The 26,396-nt window shown below is 39.0% G+C and overlaps 1 protein-coding gene across 2 annotated transcripts in view; it reads left to right on the forward strand.

Annotated features, from left to right (window-relative positions):
• The window catches only part of SEMA3A (semaphorin 3A), a 243,371-nt gene that overhangs the window by 54,902 nt on the left and 162,073 nt on the right, over positions 1–26,396 (forward strand). Inside the window, exon 3 of one of the 2 annotated variants that reach the window (XM_033058546.2) lies at positions 21,364–21,561. In XM_033058546.2, the coding sequence (XP_032914437.1) occupies positions 21,450–21,561 (112 nt within the window). In that variant the 5' untranslated portion in view covers positions 21,364–21,449. Of the gene's footprint in view, positions 1–21,319; positions 21,562–26,396 lie in introns of those variants that run through there. The other variant, XM_033058547.2, reaches the window with a different exon arrangement.

The raw sequence follows: 26,396 nt of genomic DNA on the forward strand, positions 1-26,396 counted from the left end.
GAAGTCTGTTAAAAATGCTGTAGTTAGAATAGCAGGAATTGGATAACAGTTTTGGCTTGTGAGGTTGTTTGCTTGTTTGTTTTTGTTATTGGTGGCAACTGGAAATGTTCATGTTACCCAAAGTGACAAGGAAAAATTGTCAGCATTGCAGCAGTACCCATTGCCCCCCTCCATGAAGGAAAGCACTCTCCTTATCCATCTGCAAAAATTCAGCTTTGATTGGAGATTTGCAAAGTCAGTTGCTTAGGATTAATAATGTTGCTAAGGATTGGATGAGAGGCTTGGAATCCTTGACTCAGACTTTACCCACCTGATATATCCAATCTGTTTTACCTCTCTCTAAATAGAAATTTACCTGTCATATCTAGGATTAAAATAACTCCTGGGCCATACAGTAGGCATTAAAAAGATTTTAACATAAATGCAAACAGCCTAACATTTAAGAGATAACTTTAGCTTCCTACTGTAGCAAATTCTATGTCTGACTGGAAGGTTAATAAAAGGAAATAAGGATTCGCAGCTTGGAAATTGAGCAATTCTTTGAAGTTGTCTTTACATGGGGATTTTTTTTAATTCAGTAGTTAGCTCTGTCAACATTTCTCTTCCAAAACATTATATTAGTGTGAAAATAGCAAGGAAAAAGGCACAATAAAGCAAAGGTTTATGACTTTAAAATTAATCTCCATAGAAATATGGAATTCCCAGCTGAAATGAGTAAGAAATCAATAAAAGTACTGAAGTGATAAAACACAATTGTCAGGGCAGGAGGTCTTAAAGTGCTATTTAGTCACTGCAGTGGGATTTTTTTTTTTGTCTGCACACAGCAGTCAGATGAATAAGGTTCTATACTATAGATGAAATGCAATTCATTTAATCTTCAGTGTACTAGTTATCATACATGCACACATTAAACTGTAACCAGATCATCTTCAAACAGAGTTTTGAAACCCTGGCCATACAGCAGGAGAATGAGGATAACATGGCTTAACCACAGCCAGCAACTAAGTACCCTGCAGCTGCTTGCATGGTAATATTGAAAACAAACAAAAAGTATAAAGAAAAGGATAAAGAGAGAAAGAAAACCAAGAAAACCAAGACAAGTGCTGCACAATACAAGTGCTCACCATGCACTGACCAATGCCCAGCCTGTCCCCCAGCAGCTCCTGACCAACTGCCCCCAGTTTCTGTTCTGGCCATGGCACTCCATGGTGTGGAACATCCCTTTGGTCAGCTCAGGTCAGCTGTCCTGGCCATGCTTCCCCTCAGATTCCTGGGCACCTGCTCACTGGCAGAGCCTGGGAAAGTGAAAAGTACTGAATTTAGACTAAGAATTACTTAGCAACAACTAAAACATGACTGTGTTTTCAACATGTATTCTCAAAACACAGAACTGTACCAGCTACCAAGAAGAAAATTAACTCTATCCCAGCTTTGCTATGTATGAAACCAAGATTGGGCAGAATATCTTATTAATGCTCTAAGGGAGCAAAGAAAAGAGGCTATCAGGGATACTCCAAATCAGGATAAAAAGCTCCAGTTATGTGAACTGCAGGAGCTGCAACCTGAGAAAGTACTTTTGCTGTGTTTACAAAACAGATGAAATTATGATGATGAAGATGGAAGCAGCATACTAGAATATTTTACTCTTAGATTAAATGCCAATTTTTTAAAAGTTAGATGTAGCTCAATATGACAGTGAATGAAAGCCCTGGAAATAATACATTAATCAACTGTAGCCATTCTGGAAGAGATGTTTCTATATAAAATTAGTAGCTTGAAGATTCATTCTCAGGAATATCAGAGGCAAGAGTCTACCCAATCTACACTACCAGTAATACTCACCAGTGGGATTTAAAGAAGCAGAAACTGATTTATCCCACACCAAACAGTTTACCTGGTGATGCTAGTGCTACAGAAAGACAGCTGGGAAAACAAATTATAGAAGAAGTTTGCTAGGGAAGTCAGAGTAACATTTTTCAAATGTTTTCAGAAGCAGTACTAAATATTTCTAAAGTTATCACGGGTATAAGGAATTTTTTAGATAAGATTAGTTATCTGGAAGACACTTAGGTGTTGTTATTTTCATGTTGCCCTGGTTCTTTATTGCTCATGTTTCAATCATGAACTTGAATTTGTTAATCTACTTCTTTATGCTTTTCTTAAAACTTACTCTCAGATGGGCAAGAGATGAAAAATTACATCGCCCTGCCTCTTTTATAACTTTGTTACTGCTGTATTCCTTCAAAATTGCCTAGAGTTCAGATATTTGAGTAAACTGTGCATCTTTTAGCTACAGATGTTTTGAACTGAGCAGTACTACTTGTATCAGACACCACGTAAATTTAGCACTGGCTCAACATTCATGCGAAAAGACTTATTGAAAACACAGAATCTCATTTCTTCTTTTCCCAGCAAAACATTCAAAACATCAAAAATCATCATTAAAATAATTCAGAATTTCAAATATGTATAACCTCTTTTTATTTCTATTTTATCCATTATTTGTAACAGATCCAAAATAACCTGAAGCCTTTGACATGCTGTCCCAGAAAACTTTGTGCCTTCCCTTTGGGACCATCAGTCCCATTTATTTTTGGTTATGCCATGCCCACAGGTTTTATTGTGTCAATTTTCTGCAACTCTTGCTCAAGTGACACTTCCTTAGGGAAAATGACCTTTTCAAAGGTCTCTCCTAGAATTGTAAAGACATAACCCTTTCTCTAAAGTTTGTGTCAGTTTGGTCATACAGTTTTACCCAAAGAATGCCACTGGTGACTGTCTAAATCTCACAACATATTCTCATTTAATTTTAATAAAATGATCATTTCTCTTGATGGAACCAGGTCGAAGTAAGTTAGTATTTGCATTATTTCTACTTTTACTGTTGGGTCTGACAGCCTATTAATGTCTTATTCTCTCTGGAACAAATAACACCTCATGGCAGACTCATCGTAGCACCCCACAAGTTAGTCATGCTTGGCATTGTTAGAAGCATGACTCCACAGGTTTTTTATTAGTTTCGAGGGTTTGGGGGTTTCAGTTTGGGTTTTTGGATGTTGTTGGTTTTTTGGGTTTTTTTTGGCACCAGTTTCTTGCTTACCTATAACATTAGGGATTACATCAATTAGGGGTTGCATTCTACACCTGTAATGAAACTGCTTAAAATAACATTAACTAAATTCTGGGAGAATTTACTATGCAACAGGTTTCTAGTAGATGTAGAGCTGGTTTAGCAAAAAATTACTTAGTACATGTGGCCACATGTTGAGCTGCAGTAATTTCTGTGAAAGTAATCTCTTGAGAGTCAGAATTCTATTCTAACACTGGTAGATTTATCCTTGCCAACTTAAGAAATATCATCTATGTGTGTTTTCCTTCAAGGTGCTGATTTTCCTTTATCATTAGCTGGAATTTATCACTCTCACTTAGTTTTGGCTCATGTGGCAATCCCTGCCAATGTTCTTTACTTCGCTGTTCACTTTGGGTTGTTATAAAATATATTTGCCCTTCCTCTAAGCTGTTTTTGGACCATCACACAACTTTTATGTATCCTTTTGAATACATGCATTCCTGTAACACCCTAGAAATTGTGATGTTGTTTCCTTTAACCAAAAGCCCATCTAGAACTGGCTAGTCTCCCTTGCAAAGCTCTTGGAAAATTCTGATTCTACCATCTCATGCTGGTAACCTGGACAATTTCCCACAACTCTATCTCAGATGTAGTTCTGGCAATTTCAGTCCTCATCTATCCTAAGACCTGAGTTTATTCATGTGTTGGCAACTCCATAAGTTAGTTATAGACCTTGTTACACTGCACGTCTGCCCCTACAGTGCTACTGTAGTTATTAAAACTTTTCCCTTTTTTCATCAGTTTGACTACATAGTTCTGTATCTGAAAAATGAATAATTTTCAGGTTCTCAAGCACTGGAACATTTTTCCAGATCCTCATCTGATAGCAATAAATAATGGCTGACCGATTTCATTTTAAAAGGGCACACAGAGTCAGAAATAAGGAGTTGAAGCTTCTTATCTCCATTTCTTAAGGTCAATGCCTTCTTTTGAGCAGACTAAAACTCAGTTTTGGTTAGTGGTTACTGTGGTTAATGTGATACATGAGCCATTGCTGATCATTTTCAATCACACTACTGTAAGCAGACTTTGTCAGAGCCCTTCTTAGAACTTTCATTAAAAGATTAGATTTCTGCTTTCTGGTACAGAAGCGATGTATTACTGTCTTTTAATAAACCCATCAGTTTTAGAACATCTTTAAACTTCTCCTTGATAATCATTAGATTTTGTTTGTAGAGTTTAACTTAACAACATTTATCACAAATTTCCTGGTATGATTTAGCATTGAGAAGAACTTGGAAAGCTTTATGAGGCATCAGGCCTTTTAGTGATGGCTTCTGCTTATAAACTGCATATGTATCTAGTTGTCTTAAGATCTAGTTGTGTTAAGATATGTTATGTCTGATTCTGAATATTCAGATTTGGGTCACAATCTCTTTTTCTTTTCAATATTCCAACAGTTCAGAGCTGTTAGTCATGGCTAATGTTTTGTTTTGCTTTTCTAAAGCAAATGTTACTTGGGCAGGCCATAGTATTGTCTACAGCATGGATGTACAACTTGCACTATGTAAACCAGCTATGTACAGCCTAAAGAAATCATTTAGTCCCTAGCCCATTGATATGTCTTCTCTTTTCTGGGATAAGTTGGTAAATATCTAATGTGAGACAGAAGGATGTCCCAGATGATGCATTGGTCCAGTCTCTACCTTCCTCAAGAGTCTCTTAGGTCATTCTCTCTTTCATGTCATTTAATACGTGCATAATTAATGTAATTAATTTTTTAGAAGTAATTAGTTAGTTCTGTAAATCCATGTTTGGCCAGGAAGGCCAGTTTTAATGAGGGTGCACTGTGCTTTGGTTCTGCACTTATATAATAAATCTGATATTCCCGTGAAGAGTGTACAGTCTATCTGGAGAATAAGCACAGCAAACCAAGGTCTCTCATTCCTCATCTTTTAGGAGCAGGTGCTATATCAGCTCAGTGGTGGCAGGGACATATATTCAGATGTATCCAAAAAGACAGCAGGGGAAGAAGGCAGAGGGCTCCATGAGTGCCACCTTCTCAAAAAACCCTACTTTTCTTGGAGCTATTCTTGCAAGGATGAGAGAGGAATCACTCTGTTTTCACTAAAAAACTTGATTTTGACTACTCCATACCTCTTTGGGGAGGTAATATGGACTCAAGCCTTTAGCAACCAATATATGAACTCTGATATCAGTGTTGATTATTCTGCTAAAGTTAAAAATGTAGATTTCCTTCCATGTTTACATTGAAAAATCCCCCCTCGTTTTGAAAGTTTTGTGCTTTTGCTCTGATATACATGTTTAAATGATTTGTGAGTCTCACTGTGTAGGGTGGGAACATTTAATGTGAAGCCAATTTAAGAACTCTTCCTTCCTAAGTTTACCCACACCCAGATTTATTCAGCTACTGAAGCTGTACTGCTTATAGCTATTCCAGATTTCTTTGGCTCCACTACTGCACATGATTCCTTTATGTCATGGGATTTAGAGTGTAAGCAAATGTAATATACAGAATATTCAGGGCAGCTTCAGAAGCTCCATGATGGCTGGGAGGTGGCCTCTACCTCTATCCTCAGAAATTAGAGGTGACTGAGAGGGCAGGGGGCTGGTTGGGTACTGATGACACTATTTATCACAACTTTGATTTTTTTCTGGTGTTTTTGGTCTCTTTTTCAGGTATCATGATTTCCTTTTAAGGCTACTGCTCTTGCATATGGCAAGATCCTGAAAATAGGATCAACCTCCTAATCCTGCTGTATTTTATATCCATATCTCAGAGCTGTCACCACATACAGATGAAAAGAGCATCCGTTTTTCAAAGTAAAACTGTAAAATAGTTTTTACTCAAGCAATCAGATTTCCCTGATATACATTATCAATTAATCTTTTTCATTGCATTAGGGTGACACATAGAAATGCCACCTGACAGTAGTATTCTTTTTTGTTACATTTACATATGTGCTTGTTCACAGTAAATAGTACACACAACATTTTGCTCTGCTGCTAGAAAGATATTGCAGAGAATACATATGGATTCTAAGCACAGGTAACGAAAAGCTGAAATTTATACAAGAAATCTTTTTAAAATAGTGACTAAATTCTTATTAGTACTTAAAGAACTTTATGTGTTGTGAAACAGCCCAGGTTCCCAAGGGTGTTGGAAGAAGACAGAGATTGCTCTTTATTGATGATTTTTTAAACTGTCTGCCTTCCCAGAGCTTTAGGCTGTTTACCTCTGGTCAGTAGAAACACGGGGCAGAAACAGAGAAGCTGGGGCAACAGTAGGAAGAGAGAATCTAGACATGATTTTCTTTTCTCCTGAACTGACTCATCATGCACCTGAGATATTAGTTTAAAATTTTACTTTCAAATAGTAGGTGAAATGGAGCGTGTGAAGTGATCTTCCTAAAAACAAATTCAGTGAACATAGGGTAGTTTTTGAAAGGGAATTCATTGCTCACTGAAGAATAACAATCTTTTAAATAAGTAGTAAGAAGCAGCAGAAATATAGATAGCAGTGTAAACACTAAATCTTGTCCCATTCACAAAGTGTGTTGTGGATGCATCACCTTCTGCTAATACAGCATAAGACCGTGTTGAGGATTGTGCAGTTTTTGTTTCTCCCTTAACAATCAATGTTATACAGATTTATTTTTTTTTGGTACTGTCACAGAAAAATCAGAATAAAATCCTTTAAATTATAAACTCCATCTTCCTTGGCCACACTGTAGCTGACTGATGATATGTAACCCATACTATTGTCTGTTCTGAGTTGAAGTTTGTGTTCCTTCTTTATCAGTACATTAACCTGTCCTGTTTCAGACTCTGATATTCTCCTTTACATGTGTTTAACAAAGGCTGCCTCTGGAATGAGAGGTGTCCCAATACAAATTGCTGAAATTAAATTGCAGCATGTCCACTAACTCCCAGCTGCTGTGAAGGAGGCAGAACCCTCATTTTCTCTCTAACACAATTTTCTTGGTTCCTGAAATCAGCTTTTATCTGATCCTAACTGAGGTAGTAAAAATTCCAAGTCGGAAGTGGATCACAGCCAACTCTTCCACTTGTGCACAAGATAAGTATGCCATTAACTATGTCTCCTAAAGTTATTTATCTCATGCAAGCAAATGAGTTCAAAGCCTTCCATTTACTGTTATATGATTGTAGCTATCTGCTCTCAGGTCTTCACTCACTAAAGCTGGGCTCTTAACAGGGACAGAAGCAGAGTTTGCAGTCCAGTGTGGCCCAAAAATATAGTTGTTTTGCAAACTAATGTGTCAGCTGGTAAAAAATGTATGGCCTTTTTCTCTTTTTTCTCCCCATGCTCTAGGTATATACAAAGCACATTATCAGGAGCAGCCCTCTCCTACAGAAGTATGTGTCCTTACATTGAGCTTTCCTCCATGAACTTGAGAGTTCTCAGAGACAAAAGATGGACCGTTGTATAGAATACTCATATTGGTTTGAGTTTATAGCATCTCATGAGAGAATTTCTACATATTTGTTTTTCCCATCATCCATCTCTTTCAGAATTTTTTCTCTTAGAGAATGTACAGGATATAGTACAAATATCAGCTTGATGCCATTAAAAACCACAACGTTCTCCAGAAACAGCTTCAAATTCTTTTCCCACCACTTTGTCTCTGAACTTAGCAAGCTAGGTTTTGGGGATTTTCATCAATTCCTTTCTGCATCATCTTCCTTTCCGCTTCTGATGAGATTTCCAACCAGACTCCTCAGTGATGGGTAAATTGCTTCTGCACCATGCTGCATTGACAAGAGTAAGGCTTCAGCAGCGAATTGTTACTGGGTAGTAAAGACAAAGGAAGTGGACCCAGAGGTGGTTAATTTTTACACTGGTGGCAGAGGAATGAGCTCACACATTTTTACCATGAACAAAGCACAGGTTGTGTTCATACAGTCTGATGATGCATAACAACTCACAGTCACACAGCACTGTACCTCTGCCCTACAGCCTAAACCTCAGAACACGCAACCTGCTGAGTAGCCTTAAGATGTTTCATATGGCAGAAAAATCCCCTATATATAACTATCCTTGTACTAAGCTACCTGCTCTGCTCCCCAGGCTGTTTCCATACACCCAGAGCTGTTCCTAGGCAGGTAATATTAGTCCCATTAAAGCCTGATGTTCAAAGGAGCTTGCTACACCCCACTTAGGGTGAAAAAATACTCCTGATGGCCTTGAAGGTTACTCCATGCCCTAAATCTCTCCATGTCTTGCTTTAACCTCAAATTAGCTTTTGATGGGCCTTTGGTGCTCTAGCTTGCATGAATTATGGAATCATAGAACGGTTTGGGTTGGGAGGGACCTAAAATATCATCTAGTTCCAGCCCACCTGCTGTGGGCAGGGACCCCTTCCACCAGGGTGCTCAAAGCACTATCCAACCTAACCTGGAAGGGATCTGAAAACTTCTGTAGGTACCGTGTTCCAGAGACTGACCACTGTCATTGTAAATAATCTCTTTCTAATGTCCCAATCTAAATCTACTATTTCAGCTTAAAACCATTCCCCCTTATTCTATCACCACACCCTCTTGTGACAAGTGCCTCTGAAGTTCCTTTGTCTAAGTCCCTCTCCCATTCCCTTACAGCCCCTTTCAGCACCAGCAGGCTGCAATAATGTCTTCCTGGAGCCTTCACTTTTCCGGACTGAACAATGCCAATTCTCCCAGCCTTTCCACATAGGAGAGGTGTTCCATCACCCCAATCATCTTCATTGCCTGCCTCTGAATCTGCTCCAACAAGTCTGGGTCCTTCTTGTGCTGAGGGCCCCAGAGCTGGATGCAGCGTTCCAGGTGGGGTCTCACAAACCCCACACAAGGAAACTCATGAATGCAAAGGAAAGGCTTCCACAGAAAGTACTAAAAGTCCATAGAGAAATATGTTCCTTGTAATTTCAGATATTGAAAAGAAGACCCTTATATGTCCCCTTGCATTCAGAGACCCCATAGACAGAATTTTAAATGTCTTAATTCCCCAGATTTAAAAGCACATTTAATGCTTTCCAAGAGGTTTCCAGAAATGGTAGCTAAATTTTTTTGGTTCCAAATGTAACATTCTATGAAAAACAGTTTTTAGGACACCTATTATTCCAAATTCAGGATAAGGATATTTTAATTTGGTTCAGATGGAGACACTCAAAATTAATACATGCTTTTGAAGATGATGGTACATATTGCACAAGAACAGATGTGTCAAGGAGATCTATCTAACACATTTCTTAACTGCCAGCAAGGGGATGTTAATGATATGATTGTCAGAAACTACATTGTTTTAATGTATCTGCTCAGGGATTTTTACCTGTAATACGGTAGGTACAACCATTATAGTGCTAAGCAAGAAAAATGCTTGAAATAACAATAACAGTAACAATGATAGTATCACTTTAGGTATCTTTATTCAAAACGTTAGAAAAAGATAAGATCTTTTCTAGATCACACACACACACAAAAGATCTAAAATGTTTTATAACAAATCAGCACAAGACAAAATTGGGCTCAAATGTGAAGGAAGAAATAGCGTGCACAGAAACTTGAAAACTATTTCCTAGTTTCCAGACTTGAAAATGGCAGAGAAGAACATGTGGCAATTACAGAACCACTTTTATTGCTTTAAAACAACACAGTTTAATTGGTTTGATATAAACATTGGAGCATATCTCAACCATGAGCAAAGCAGTGTACTCAATCATGCTACTTTTAATGGAAATAGTCTTGAAAATAGATTGAGTAAGGAACATTTGTCATAATGGCTGGTCTAGCAAATCACACAAGCACAACTGGATGAATAAGGTAATGTGTCCTGCCACTTGTAACTTAATCCTCCAGTGTATTTCATTAGAGGGATCTTAATTTTCATCTGAATGTCTCCGCCTTAACGAGAATGAGACGAGTTTGGCTGAAGCCCAGATCAATTTCATGCAATAACAACAGTAACCATCTCAAACTTTGCCTTTCCAGTAATTGAACTATATAATATGTTTAAAAAAAGAGGAAACACACAAGCAAGTGAACAGCTTAATCTCTATCCTAAACTATACTTTGAAACCTTTGTTTCAGGAGTCTTGAAAATGAGATCAGTGAAGAAATACAGTTTTTGAGGCAGTGGCTGTTCAGACACAAAATGTTGGAAGAGATTAGTGAAATAGCTTTTGCATTTTTCATGCTGATTTCACTGGAGATGTGCTGAAAGCCATAAAGATATGCTTCTTTCTCCAACTCATTTATTTCACATATACAATAATTTGCGGTCAATAAATCTAGGATGGATTTGCATGGTAAGGCATTGGTGTGGCAAACAGAATGGATAATAACTTTATCCATAATGTGGTTGTGGTATTTTTATAATCAGTTTCGTAATGTGATATTACTGGAGAGAATCATCAACCAGTGTTCAATATGAAACAAAGTTTTCCAAAGCAACACATGCTATGTACTAATTCATGTCATCAGAGATCCATCTTCTGGTCTGTGAGATTCATCTTGTGTGCACATGGCTTTCATGGAGATGATAACACAGAGAAATTTACTTTAACAGTTCTATAGCTGGGCACTCCAGATGAATCATTTTGCCATAGCAGGACATCTAACCAAGAAGAAAATAATTCTTTTACAAGCCAGAGTTCTCTTGATTTTGCAAGATAAAACTTGTGAAAGGGTGGAAACTTCTAAGATCTTTAATGAGAAATAACAACTTAAAAATAACAAACAGAGTAAAAACTATTAACAAAGTATTAGTTTACTTCTTTCATGTGTTCATTTGTATGTTTAGTGTCTTACAAAAAGCAGAATATTTAAATTAAGGAAGTAATTTCTTTAGAAATATATGTTACAGAAGAAAACATTGAAAGCCAGTCCTTTAAACCAATCAGAGTTTAATATTTGTTAAAAATATTTTCCAGTTCAAATTTTGGTATAATGGTCTACTTAAACATGAAACTTTGAGATTCTGGAAATCTTGGTCCTGCATCCAGCTGAGTTACTCAGCAGGCTTAAGTTTAAGAACAGTCTTAAATTTTCAAGTGCTATCAGCTGTCAAAGGGTAAGGTTTTGTTAACACAGCCTCTGATAACCTGCTTCCCTAGATACCTATTTTTCTGAGAGGTCCTTCCTTGAAGTGTGCTAGAGAAGAAAATTTGGCTCTCCCTGATTCTGGATTGTGCTGTCTGTCCTACTCTTTACAAAATTTCAACACACATGGGCGCAGCTCCAGCAAACCATGTGCATAATTTGAAACCCATGAATAACTCCAGTTAAAGCTGCCAAAGATGGTAGGATGAACAGAGAAACCACTGAATTTCAGAGCAAAAATACAGGATGAAACTGTATCCTCAAACATAAGACTGCAAACTTTAGAAGGGTACTCACTCAGCACTTGTCAGGAAGGATGTTGCTTTTCAAGTTATTCACGTAAATCACTATGGTATCTGAAATTCATTAAACAATTCATGAGAAATATATTTGCATTTGATTTTCTTTTCCTTAAGCTTGTGTTTGTTGCAACTTTTAACTCCTGTTGAAGACTGGACTGAACTGTATGTGCAATGTTTTCTTCTTCAACAAAATTATTAGACTTGTATCACCAAGCATTGGGCACAAAGTGGAAATATTTTTAAAGGTCAAATCATAAAACTGTAAAGTCTGGAGGAATTTATCTCTAGGGAGTTATACCAAATGTACCACTCCCTTGTATGAAAAGTTAATTGATGTCACTTGGTTGAAATTATTATCTCTTGAGACAAAATTTGATATGACGTTATGTAAGATATCAGAGTAAAAGGCATTTTTTGGATCAGATTTTAAGCCCAGCTTGTAGAATCACAATTGGTCATTGTAAAAATGATTATTATATCACAACCAGAGGATTATGATGTCAGGTGGGGAATAAGTGCAGAAGCAGATAAATTCCTAGGAAACAACAGTGATTCTGTTTTAAAACACTGTCTTCAGAAAAAAATGACCAGAAGAAAAGAAGTACAGGAAAATAAACTGCACAGAAGAGCACTTGTTTCCAAATAAGATATTTCATAAGTTTTCCATAAGGTGACAGCTGCTTTTTCACCACCACATTCTGCTCTCCGTTACATCAGTGTGAATCCAGAGGAACTGCATTTGAATTGTTTTGCTAGGGACTGACATCAGGGTAACTGACAGTAAAATTTGGCTTTAATACATTTTCTCAGAAATAGAACCCATTTATTCCCTTCAAAATAGAGAAGGGAGAATTGCCACACATCATATGATGTCATGTATCGTTCAACACTTTGGAAGAAAAATGGGAAGCAAGATTCATTTGATGTATGGAGTGCTGTTTTTTTCCTGTTATCCTTCCAAATTTCACAATTTATTGTGAAAGCCTCTGTGCTAAAGCACAAAATAGACCTTTTGGGCATAAGGCCCCTCTCCTAACAGTCAGATCTGCCACCACAATAAAACCTTTAAGGACACTAATTCTAGGCTTAGGGACACTTCCCTGTTAGCCACATCACAGAAGCAGTTCCAAGGGTCTTTATGAGCAGCGAAAAGGGTGTGTTTAGAACAAAATTGTCTCCACTGATGTGGAACATTGCTGTAAATGGATAAAGACTGAGGTTTTGTATGCATCACATTTTGCAGGTTCATGTAAAGTAACCTTCCTGGAGTGACAGTGTTTTCCTTAGCTTTTTCCTGTGGTGGAGGGGGAGAGGAGTAGGGTGAGGTTTCAGTCACTAAAAGCAAATGACAAGTAGCTTCAGAACCTAAGAACTCACACACCAACCTGCTGCCTTCATTTGTATTCAACAGATGCCTCGATTTTTTTCCCCCTCACTGCCTAGCCTGTGCTGATCATTATAAACAATGGAATTTTTGTCTTTATGAACATATTTTTGCTCTGTTTCACTTGACGGTAGGGACAAACATTAAAAAAAAGAAAAAAAAAAGGAAAAAAAAGAAGAAAAGCAACCTTCATGGACACATTTATAATTTTAAAAATTGAAAGGTAAAACATTAAGAAAGAATTAAGATACTTAAGAACTTGGCTGAGAGATTCATGAAACTAGTACAGGATGTACAGAAAGAAAAAAAAAAAAGCAGCAAAAAAAAACCCCTGAGGGATTAATCTGTGAGATATCATAAAGTGCCAGGGCAAATGAAAATGGCTAATTATGCTAATTATGTTCTAGTATCAATGTGGAACTTGTATTGTCTTTTTGTGTATATATACATATGTACTGTGCCTATATGAGTCCAGCCTTCTTCCATGACTATTTTGGTATAATTCAACATATCTTTTAATTAAACTACTTTGTATGCACAGAGAAGCTGGCTTATTAGTATATATATTTTTTCTTCCTACTGTGATCACAAGTCACTAAGGTGTTGCTAAGTAGCTAATTCTGGTCCAGAATTAAGAATTTCCACTGTTGTGAGAAATATTTACTGGCAGTACCAACATCTTTGTGTTTTCCTCTCCTCAGTTACAGGGAACAGGGCAGGCTCTGAGAGAGCAAAAAGATGTTTCACAGTGTCAGCAGGTCTTCATTATCATACTATCTCCAACAAGGTGTCAGGGTGGCTTGGTGCAGCGCTCCTCCTTGCATCTGGCCATATGTTCCCTTTCCTTTGCCACTTTTACACCTCTACCATCACTGTTAGTCCCCAGGCACAGGGTGAGATGCTCCAGGGAGCTCTGAGCAGCTTCATATTCTGCCTGGAAAGAAAAGAGGGAAGGGGGACTGCAACTGTTCAGACTTGAGTTTGGCTACACTTTCTCCAAGACTAAATACTGGTGTAAAAATCCACCTTGTTGGGTCAGGGATGTTTGTTTAACTACCTGATGCTCTTTGTAGCTATTATCTCTGTGTGCACATACAGTTGTCACAGTACCAAAGTATTTGAAGTATTTCTAGAATTCCTGAGAAAGAGAAACCAAGCTGGGTTTCCAATTTTCCTAGAAAATTGCTCTAATGGTATATGTATGTGCATGTGTCCAACCTAGGTTTGGATTTCCACAAACAAGATTTATGTGACTGACGAGTTCAGCTCCATCATAACTTTACTTTGGATTTCAACACTTCAGGAAAGAGAAGGAATCTCTCTTTCCAATGTCTATATTTATCTGCCTAAAATATCATGAAGTCTGTTGTCAGAAAAGCAAATAGAAAAATAATGTAGTGTAAAGATTTTCTGAAATAGTTACAAATGCAATCTAGAGGAGGGATAAAGTTCCCGTCCCCTGCTGAAATCCCTATTCACTGGGGATTCAGAGAGGGAAAGAGAGTTTAGTTAATGCTTTCTTAGAGCTTGTTTTTCTTTGAATTCCCCTCTTTCCTCTTCTAGCACACATTTGTACATATTGCTGACTCTAAAAGCATTCCCAGAGGTGAAATTATGGAAAGCTCAACCAAGTTTTCCTAAGCTATCACAGTTTACTTACCATTCCCAGTTTCCACAGGCTATCTGAGCAGTGATTAAATACCTATCAGTTTTGGAATCAGAAGCCATAAGCTGACTCTTTAGCCCCTATGTTTGTGTGATATTGTTTGATCTTCCAAAGACAATTTGCACCCACACGCTCTGTTCAACAGAATCTGACTTGCAATTTGTCTATGAAATAAAGCATCCTCATTAAAAAGCTTTCCAGTCTAGAAAGTCAAATAGGGAATATATAGGAAGATGACAGTGGTTATATTTTTGTTAGGTTTGAATCTTTGTCGTATACTAATGAACCCCTCAGCACAAGAATTAAAAAAAAAAAAAAAAAAAAAAAAAATGTTCCAGAAAAGAATGATGATCACAGCAGATGCTGAACATGCTTTCAGTTTGTGGTGTGTTGCAATTCACCTGGACTATTTAAAAGCCTGTGATGAATGGGTGGCACAAGAGATAGTGCTGTGTCTTTCAAGCCCGTGACAGTTGGCACTAAATGTTACCAAGCAAAATTACATAGGGCCAAAAGGTTGGCCATGATGGATCCCAGATACAATAGAACTGGGGATTTGCTGTATACAGAGTGATAAGGAGGGACTTTCAGGGTTGACAGGAATGCCTTGCACACTATGACAAATGAAGAGGTGAGGATGTGGATGTTGGTATAGTACGCGAGAAATGCGGGATCGATTTCTTGTCACGGTAACGTCTTAGTGTGCAGCCTTGAGGAAATCCCTTGGGATCAGACCTTGAAAGGCATACAGGAGCCTAAAGATGCAAATCAGAACATAAGATGATTTTCAAAGACAAGCAGAAAATCCTGACCTGATCTTTGTCTTATTTTTCCAATCATAGTGCTTTGTTGGATTTTTTGCAGGAAAATATTTTATGTATTGTCTGTTGTTCTAATTTGGAAAAAAAGTGAGTGATAAAAGCCAAAATTGGATTTGAAGGCCAAAGTAGCTGAATGTGCATTTGTGTACAATACACCTTTCAAGTTGTCTCTACAGTGGAGAGTAGTGGAGAAAAGGACAGAACTGGTTTATAATCTACCTTTTCAGTGATCCACCAACCATTTTATCTGTTGGGATAGAGGAGCAAGTGATTCTGCAGCTGGTCATTTGGAAGGAGATCTTCTGGTTTGATTAGACTTCCCCCAACAAGTTGTTATTTCTTTGGTTTTCCCTTTCCCCTTCCCCTTGATTTTTCTTGAATTGGCTTTTTTTCTGAAGAATTAGAACATCAAATATTTCTTTGCATTTCCCCCATCTCCTGTAAAAAACATATATCCAGTATTTCCTCAGCAAAGGCCCAACAGCCAATAAACATAAGCAATTAGAGGGACAGAAGTCTCTGTGCTTGGAAGTTAAAAGGCTTGGAAGCTTTGTTCAATTTGCATGAGTACCATGGAGTTAATCCATTGGAAACAGAAGCTACTGACCCATACCAGGAATTGGGGGAAATAAACTTTTTGTAACTCTTATTAAAGTCACATGCCTGGCACTGAGCTGTTAAGGAGGGTTTCTTACCATGTCTCTGGATATCACAGGTGCTGTACATCTGTGTCTGAGATGAACATCAGGCAGCAGAGGCCAAGGGAATAGAAAAGATTTATTTAAGTTTGAAGAGCAATCTGAAAATGTTGCTGTTCAGACAGGCATGTAACCTGTCTACAGAACAGGATGCAAAGAAAATTTTTGAAGAATTTAATGAGGTGTTTAATAGACCTGAATGCATTGTGAATAAAACACATCATACTGATACAGATCCCATTATGCTGCCAAAAGTACTAGCATCACACAGAGTACAGTCTCATTAGCCCTGAGAAATGAAGGAAAAGTTGATTGCGACAAGATGGTAAGATACAGTGTTGTTGAGAGAATGCAGACACTGACTGGTGTGGTTAGCAACCCAATCACATTCAATAATAACAAATGTTATGGATTTATATAGATTGAGGAGATTTGAATAAGGCTACCAAATGCAACGTAGCCCAAGGGAGAGCTGGGAAAAGACATGTCTAGACTTCTAAAAGCAAGACTATTTCCAGATCTAAATGCAAGCCTGTGATTTTGGCAACTCCAGTTTGACAAAATTTTAAACTCTAGGCCTGCACATCTCTTTTGGCTGATGCATTTTTAGATAACTTCGCTCTCTGGTTGCTTCAGAACTCAAAAAGTGCCACTGAACAGAATTTTAAATCCCCTAAAAAACAGGTGGAAAAAGATACTTATAACTGCTCGAGCTAATATGATAATCATCAACACTGTAAAAATAATAGCTGATACCCAGTTCAGCAGGTCTGGCTATTAGAAGCATTTTTCTTCCCTGTATAGGCCTTTTTTAGGTTTCTGCCTTTTTGGTTTTTTTTCTTCCATGAGAAAAAGAGAACCACTGTGTCAGCTTTTTTGTAAAGCAAAATGCTTTATGTCAAATAGATCCCAGGTTTAAATTCCCGTCTTACATAGGCAAAGGACTTGAACTTCAGAGGTAGAGCTTCATGACATGTTTCCTTCAGGAGAGAGGCCAACATCCAAAGTTCCTCTGCATTGTTGCTTTTCTCTAGCACCACCTGATGATTCTTTTTTACTCCATTAGCAGGTGCATGCATTGCAACTGTGTGAAAAACAACCCCTTTCATATGCCCAAAAAGGATTACTTTTAGGCATTCTTGTTCACCATGTTTCTTTTATGTTCCCACAATAAGTTTGAAGCATCCCACATGAGAGAGTGGCAGCTTGTGACATGAGGGTAAAATGCAGTAGATGATGTCTGGATATTTGTACAGGAGATTTTGGTTCTGAAGTCATTAGGTTGTGACACTGCATTCTGGGTCTCTCACACACTACACGAAAAATGCACTTAAAATTGTTTTGTAGACTAGGCCTCCTTTTGGACCAATAATAATTCAGTATTTGAAAGCATTTTCAGAGTATCATTATATATACAACTGGAGAATTTCAAAGGGACTCTTTGCAGAACTGTAAACATTCTGCTTATCAAGCAATTCACCTGCTATAGACAAAAATAGCAGGGAGTGTATCTGAGATTTCCCATTTCCAGCCAGAGTGTGCTCTCTAAGGAGGTCTTTTAGCAATCAGATGCAGAATGAAAAGTTTTGGGTTTTTTTCCCTGATTTTAGCCAGAAATTGCACACTCAGCCCAAGAAATCTTTGTCTGAAAGATTACTGGATTAGTACCAAGTGTCAAAACCGGATTCTGGTAATTCCTGCGTAGTTTTGAGAAGAACCTGATCACATCCATATAAACAAGTAATGACTCATTCAAAACACAGGAAACAATCCTGAAAACAGAAGTATATTTCTAAAGCACACTAACGACTTTCTTAAAGCAGTTAAGCTTTCAAGAGCTTCTAAGCATAAAAATCTCAGCAAGCAGCAAGTTTTGAAGTAATCATGAGTCAAGGAATACTATTTCTGAGTAATGAGAAGCACCAAATGATGCCAACTTGTAAGTGACTGTTAGAGTAATTCTGCATGGATGGTCAACAGCGAAAGCCCAGAACCATCCAAATATAACTTTTTGTGAGCTCTACCAATGGGAAGTTGCTGCACATATTGGAAGGTGGCATAAAATACCTCCAAATCATAATGCAACACAGCACAAGAGCAGAAATGTTAAACAGAGCCCACGAGGGCCTAGCCGGGGTTTGAAACATAAAACACTGTATAGAATGTCTTATAAATACCATTACAGAAAATAAAATCTGCAACAAATATGGGAAAAGATGAAGAAGAACTGTTACTCCTTTTGAACTTGCTTCCCAATAATGAAAAAATTCATTAAGCTAATAACTGTGGTCCTCATTTCTTCAGGGGATAAGGGTATTATCAGATGAACTGAGAAAGTTTGGATTTTGCTTTTTTGCCTCTCTCTACATTTACTAGCTTTAAAAAGACCAAAGAAAAAAGGTGAATAGATTGTTATTTGAGAGTGAGTTGTTGCCCACCCTAAATTCCCAGAGCTGACGTTTCTGGCACTGGCTGTAAGACTGTTGGCCAAATCATTCCTTCCAAGCAGAGCCCAGTTTTGCCTTGGCAGAAGCACCATATGGCAATTGGGTGCCTTTGAGATAGAAAGCCTCCTCAAGCACCACTGAAGTGCTGCCATTGCCCCTCTCCTTATAAGGGGGTGTAGCATATGCTCTCCTGACTAGCTGATTAGCACTCCTTAGAGCTAAATAGCAGAAGGATCAGGTTTTACCCCTCTCTATGTCTTTGGACTGTCATATCCCAGAGAGGAAGGCAAAAAGTGAGTGGTCTCTCACATGAAGGATGCAAAAATTCTCTCTCATCTCTCCTTAAATAAAGCTGTGTTATATTTCTCGGATGCAATTTTGGATAACTTAGTATTTAATGTATCTAATCCACATGTTTTCTGGGGAAAGTACGTATATATTGACTGGGGGTGTGCTTTGTTTATTTGATTGATGTAAAATCTGGAGTGTTACACTTTCATTCTACATGAGAAAGATAGATTTTTAGCTTTGCGCTATCTTCTCCTTACAAGAAAAAAAAAAGAGAAGTAGCTGTACCTCTTTATGCAACTAGAAGTAAATTGAGTGTAACAACATCATTGTAAAATGATGTGCTTTATAAAGTCCTGAATATGGTGCATCTTTTGTGTTTTGTTTCTAATTGTTTGCTCAATACAAAAGGATAATTCATTAGGCCAATTCTCCAAATAATCTCAAAGTGACATGAATTCCTTTGCAGAGTGAATGTCTGTAGCAAGTAATCCATGGAAAACAGACAGGCGTCTCTTGTCATTTTGGAGCTCTAATCCACTGCCTGGAGCATGAAAATGCTCAGGATAACAAGTGTGGGAATGACCAAAATCAACATTATTTTTTTATTTTCTTTTCTTAACAATGCTGCTGATCAATAGAATTGCTGAATCTGGAAGATACAATGCCACAGGATTAATGAATTAAGCTCAGGAAGCAGAAGAATTTGTTAAAAAGGAGAGGGAAAAAGCCCCTTCTTTTCCACTGGTGTGTGAATATCAAGCAATGAAAGCAGCAATGACAGAATTTTAGCCCTTGTTTTACAATAGTACCAAGCCTTGTTCTGCACGAGTCTTTACATTTTAATTAGAACCATACTGACACCCGCTTTTTCAACTATGAACTTCACTTCTAAATTGAAAACTATTTCCTTAATGCTGGTTTAGCAGCTAGGTCTGAACACAGAAGAGAGATGTTGTGTTTGTGTAATTCAGTGTGTAGTTTGGTCACCATCAGTGGGACTAGATAACTTTTTTTAAGCCACAGCAAATAGTGGTAAAAAGAAGGAAGAGACTCTCGCTGAAATGCCAAAGACTGTCACCATAAAGCACTTTCATGCTCTGGAAAACCACAGAATGAAATACAGAGGGGTCATCACACTTCTTTGATGATGCCAATGTTTTACAAAGGTCGACTGCCAGTGTTTCTGCCAATACTGCATTAGGAGTGTAACAGGGGGTACATATCTCTGCGAGACATCACATTCCAAAATACACATTGCATTGATATTCAGCACAGCATGGAGATTTTAATAAACCATCACTCACTAGAAGGGGTTTGTTCAGCTATGTGGGAGGGGAGAGCTTGAGTTTGCTTGTATGTTTGTATTTACGCTTCCCTAAAGACCTCTGGGGATTTTGTGTGTCCTTTTGTCTAAACAAACAAACAACAACAACAAAAATTCTTTATTTAGTTTCATTGAACAAACATATATTACAATAATCACACAGTCCTAGGAATTGGAAGGTTTGGAACATTTTCAACTTACAAGAACACTTCAGAGAATACTCCTGTGTAATTTATGAGCCCCTATAGACCTGTCCATGTCTTGAACTGATTGTTGAAGTGGGCTTTACTAGGAATTTCTTTTCCTGAATTGGAGTAGTGCTGGAGGTGGAGAAGGAGGGAGGGTTAGAGCAACCTTCCCTAACAAGGCTTTAAAAGCTTCAGTGGTAAAGTTATGCTGATGGGAGACTTTGTTACTTGTTTTTAACTGGGAGCAAACCGAGAGGATTACACTATGGGCAGGAGCTGTTATTTAAGTGGGTGGCAACATCGTGGGTTGTGTTGTGCTGTTGTTGTTTTTAAAGTGGGACGTGCATCTTTTGATTAGAACTGTTAAACGATTTTTAAAAACCAAAAAAACCCACCCCCGAACAACCAACCAAACAATCCCCAACAAACCCAAACCAAGCAAAACCAAACCCAACAACCTGGACAATGACATGAAACAGCTGGTGAAATGTCTAGCTCCGTGCCTTCCCAAGCGCGCGGCGGAGCGGAGGTTTCTGTTCTCTCATCTCTGCCGCGATGTGTTTCTTCTTCTTCTCCTCTTTTTTTTTTTTTTTTTTTTTAGCTCCTTGCATGTGCTGTGACAGCCGGGGAAGGAGGGGGGGTCGCTCCCATTGTCAGGCGCTCCGGGAGCGCGGGCAGCGCCGCCGTGCCCCGCGCCCGGCGGAGCGCGGGGAGCCGGGGCCGCCCCCGCCGCCCGGACCCGCCCGCCGCGCGGGGAGCGGAGCGGAGCGGAGCGAGCGGGCCCGCCCCGCCCGCGGCCCGGCCCGGCCCGGCCCGGCCCCTGCCCCCGGCCCGCGCCGCCGCCGCCGCCCGCACCATGCCGCCCCCCCGCCGCACGCCGCTCCCGCCCGGGGGCTGCCTCCCTTTCCGGCCCGCGGCGTGTGCGTGAGAGGGGCTCCAAGTTGCCCCGGCGGCGGCGAGCGGGGGGCCGGGGCGGCAGCGGCGGCGGCGGCGGCGGCGGGGCGCGGCGGGCGCGGAGCGGAGCCCACCCCCATCACCTGTTACCTCCGCTCCCCAGGTTGCCTGAAGTTCCCCGGCGGCGCCCGGCAGGACGGGGAGCGCCACGGCTGCGGCTGGCGGGGACCCTACAGTGGCTGCTGCAGCATGGGCTGGCTCAGGGGGATTGCCTTGCTTTCCTTGGGAGTATTACTAGCAGGAAGAGTCAACTGCCAGCATGTGAAGAATAATGTGCCAAGGCTCAAATTGTCGTATAAAGGTAAGTCTGTTGTTCTCTCTTATTCTCGGTTTTCCTCCGAACCTCTTTTCTCCTTGCCCCGTCGCTCTCTCTCTCCTCACCTTCCTCGCTGCTTTTCCTTGTCTTCCCAAGGGGAAATTGGCATTAGGAGAAATTTCTGAAAACATTCACTTATAAAAAAGCCCTCCTGGTCAGTACCAGGCAGTTTAAACCCAGACAAAGAAGAGTTAGTTGCGATTGCAGAGGAGGACTCCGGATCGTGCTGATCCCTGTTAGAGCATTTCTCAGTCTTGTGCTATTTCACCGGACTTTACTCTTCAAAACGATGAGTCTCGTTTGGCCACCCATCTCACCTCCCCCGTGCTGGGCATGCAGCGCAGCCACAATGCCAGATCTGCTTTAAACATCGTGGAATGGATAAAGATTTATATGTATTTTAAATTTATTTTATATTTTAGGCACGAAGTGGTTAATTTTCAAGTCATGAATATTCAGTTCGTACAAATCTGACAATCAGATGCCTAACATAAGCAGTCGATGGTGGGTTTGCCAAGAAACTATAAACTGAAAGGAGCAGATCAGTCCAGAAAAGGAGGAGAGGACTGCTAGGCACCAGAATATGCTGCCTATGGATGTTTAATGCAGTGCAATTTATTTGAACCAGGGTTGTTTTCGGTGTAGTCTGATGTGTGTCATTAGAGATCACAGGGAAGGTGTAACTGAAGAAAGAGAGCTGTGAGATTACGTGTATGTTTGAAATTGTGTAATGCCACTCACACTGCAGTTGTCAGTAATTAACTTTTGTATAATAGTGCCAGTATTAAAGGAGAACAGTGAAGTAGACAGGCTCTTCTCTTTATCAGCATAGTTCCACTCAAAGTACATTTTCAGAAGAATTCATCAAATCTGGAGAATGTACAACTGGAAAAGAAGTTTAAAATGTAAGAGCTGTAGAGTATTTTTTCTACAACGGAGAGCTGTACACCTAGGTACATGCACATCTCTCTGAAGAGCTGCCTCCTCATAATTCTCAGATTATTGATGGCTGAGAGAAGGAGCTGCAGCTAGGGTTCTGAAAGGAGAGAGGAAAAATAACACAATGCTTCTACAGAGGGGAAAAGAGAACATGTGTGTGCATGCCTGGTCATAGATGTCAATCTCAGTTTACAGCATAGTGTCAGTACATCTCTTGCCAGTAGAAATACGTTTTCCTTTTTTTCCATCTTTCTCATGCTGCAAATGAGAGGGGGTAAAGTCCTCTCTGATACAGGGCAGGCGTCATTTTCACACTCCAGATGAAATAAAGAATTAAGCACCTGCAAAACTTGGATGCTCTGTATGAAATAAATGCATGTGCTGGCTTTTCTAAAAGAACACATATGTGCATATTTGTGTGTATTTAAACTTGAAAATATATGAATGAAAAGAACAGTTTATGGGGTTCAGAATCTGTTAATGAGAAAAAATGTATTTAACACGAAAATGATTATTTTGAGTACTAGAGTCTAAAGAAAGCTTCTACAGTAACTACATGTCATGTCAAAAAACTCATTAAAAAGCTCTTAATTGCTTCCAAACTTCTAACATCATACTGAAACTCAGATTAGTATATAGAAACATGAATGCTATAAAAGTATCCTGTAAAGGGGTTTAATGGCTAATTAAATATTGTTTATTTTTTTCACCCTTTTAAAGTTTATCTGTGGCTCAAGTCTGCTACCCCTGCTCATATTGGCTAAATGCACAGAAACTAATTTCCAAGAGTTGCCAAATGTGACTATGTGATTGATGGTGGTGGGGTTTTTTTGGTTTTTTTTTTTTGGTCTCTTTTCTCTCTTTTTTTTTTCCCCCATCCCGCTGGTCTGTGTCTGTGGACACTTTAAAAAATATTTTGCTTCTCTGCTGATTGGTTGTTTTCCAGTTCTGCTCTTGCTGGGATAAAGAGTCTCATTTTCAATTTTTAAAATATCAGATATCAAATTTTGCTATATGGTCAGTTCTATATGAGCAAAACAGGAAACTGAGCTGAACATGAAAACTGTTTTATACTTGGTGGATCACTGTGCAAAGAAAATGAGTTCAAATGTGAGCAACCCTGTTTCCTATCTGGTGAAGACAGTAAATGTGTACTTAATCCAAAGCAAGTTGAAGTCTGAAGACTTACAGGAATTCGCACTGTAGCCTTTGATTCACGTATTTGACTTCAAGCATGTGTAACTCTAAAAATCAGATCAGACTGCTCACGTGCTGAATGTTCAGTACTGGTGTAAATGCTTGGCCAGGTCAGTAGGAGAGTGCTGCTGCACTGATCCCCAGGTATGGGGATATCATTATTAGTCAGGGAAGACTAAGCCTTGTCAGCTGATGCTTTTCCAGACAAATTTTGCTTCCAGCACAGTACTCAGTGCACAGATCAATGTTAACACCTTGCGTAGGAACATCCTTAAATGCTGTGGGTATTGAAAATACATCTTTTAGGCACTGACAGAATACCTCACATGCTAATACTTATCTCTCTGGATATACTTCACCGCCATGTGACTACGTGATACCAAGTGATTCATCTCTATTAAAACTGCTTGCAAGTAGAGGAAGAAGCTACTCAGCTACTTACCAATTCCTCATCTCCATGAAGAGATGTGGTTGAGTGAAATCAACTTACAATATTGAAAAAAAAAACCTCAAACCTACAGGGTGAAAAGAATGACCCAGGTGACTTCACTTTTCTGTGACGGTCATTGTGCTTTCTTTTAAGACGTGTGCTTGCTGTTTGTCTCAACAAATACCTTGGAGCTAATTGTCGGTGCTTTATTTCAAAAGAAAATCAAGGATGTATTTTAACTTCTTGTTTGTCTCAACTAATTAGATGTCAAACATGGTTAAAAAGCTCAGGCATTTGCTTTAAAAGTTAGCAAAATGAGTCATGAAGGGTTAAATCCCTGCCAACCTTGATTTCCTATGGTCACTTGCTTTCAAAGGCCTAGTATTAGCCCTGCCATTTCCCCAGTTTCTGGACAGAAGTTTTGGTGAACTCCTGTTCTTACTTCCTCTTAACTTCTTGCTGTTCAATCTTGCAGAAGATTAGAAGTATCCTACTGGGCATAGTATGGATAGGAAATGGCAGAGAAAGTGTATAAATGCATGTGTTAAGGCCACATCTGTGATCTGAAAAGGTTCTTTCTGTTTATTATGAAACAGAGTTCTGGTTGTTTGGTTAACATCACCTTGATTCTGCTGGCATATTAAAGAAAGGAAATTTGAGGAGAAATCCTTGTCCATCTGAAATCTGTGGTGAAGCTCCTGTTCAGTAGCTTCTGGGTTTTGCTCTGTACTTTATAAAGTTTCCAACAATTTTCATCTTTGTACATGAACTGGAAAGGTTTTGCTCAGGTGATACTCATCTCCGTATTTCTGTCAAAATGAATTAATGTGGTTAAAAGCCTGATCCAAAGTTCATTGAAGTCAGTAAGTGCTGGATCATAGCCTGAGTGTGGTAAAACCAGCCATAAAACTGAAAGCTCAGTTGACCCCTTCGACCACTGCACTCCTTTTTTTGTGTCCTTCAAAAACTTTGAGTCCTTATTGTAGAGTAACAAGAAATGTCATTGTTGATATATCAAAAGTAAAAGAATCTTCCCTTAAAGAGTGTAGAGGCCTTTGTTCTTGCCTTTCTTTTCTTTTTTGGTTGTGTTTTTTCTAATCCCATTGACTTCAGTTATGATGTTGGTTGTAAGTCTCTATATTGTGTCACCAGGTCACAGATTCTGTTCAGGAAACTCCTATTGAGCACAGAGTTCTCAGAAAGATGGTGATCAAATTGAGTGTGCAAAGTTTAAAACAATAAATATAGCCTTAACTCCAGATGGATTTCTTGTGTCGTTTATTGTTTTGTATTTTCTTTTGCTGTCCTCTGTATGGGAAGGTAACAGCACAAACAGAGATGGAAACAGCTAAAGTATCCTTTAAATATAAACAAATAAGCCCAATGAAAGTTTCTATTAACAATTCCTTGATTTGCAGATTTTTTTCATAAAGCAACGCTGATTTTTGCCTCCACATGAATAAATCTTGTCAACCCAACTTTCTCAAATCCATCTGTCACGTCTTATTTGTCTATTGAAAATTACTAAGTGCTGTAAGTATGTTTTGCAAGAGTACATGTGTGGTTCTCCTTTGTTATTGTTGCTCAATTGGATACATATTACTTGAGAAAAAGTAAGTGGAAAAGCATTGCACACAGATTTAGCTCTATTACTCCCTGGCTTCAATTCAAGCCATATTAAAAGTAAGTGTCTTGTTTAAAGTTGCAGTGATAGTGACAACTACTCCATCCTTGATGTGCAGTTGATTTACAATTTTACAGCATGGATTTTTATCCAGATGAAATCCTGGCCCTAGTGAAAGCAATGGCAAAACTGCTGTCTGTTTCAATCTGTCCCCCATGGGGTGATGAGGGAGGAATGGCACCACACTGAATTACCTGCATGTACACTCATGTAAATATGATACCTGACTTGTAGTTTGTTCACCCAGTCTGGTTGTAGTTGATGACCTGCTGGTGGGTTTGATTGTGGTTTTTCCTTTCCTTCAAACTTTATAACTCACAATTCAATACCTCTGAAAATATTGGGAAAGCAGGACAAAGTGGGAGAAGGAAATGGGGAGAGAAATATTGGCAAGGGAGCCTGTTTCTCTTGAGCTGGGACCAATATTGGAGCTTGTCTCAGATTTCAAGGTATCTGCTTAAAAACCTTTGCTTAAATTATCTTGTAAGAGTACTGTCTGTGGGCAGAGCCTCTCTGACATGCCTGAAAGGGGGAGAACAGCCCTGACTTAGGAAGACGACTGTGAAGGAA

This window comes from Catharus ustulatus, chromosome 4 (assembly GCF_009819885.2).
Source record: "Catharus ustulatus isolate bCatUst1 chromosome 4, bCatUst1.pri.v2, whole genome shotgun sequence".
Lineage (NCBI taxonomy): Eukaryota > Metazoa > Chordata > Aves > Passeriformes > Turdidae > Catharus > Catharus ustulatus.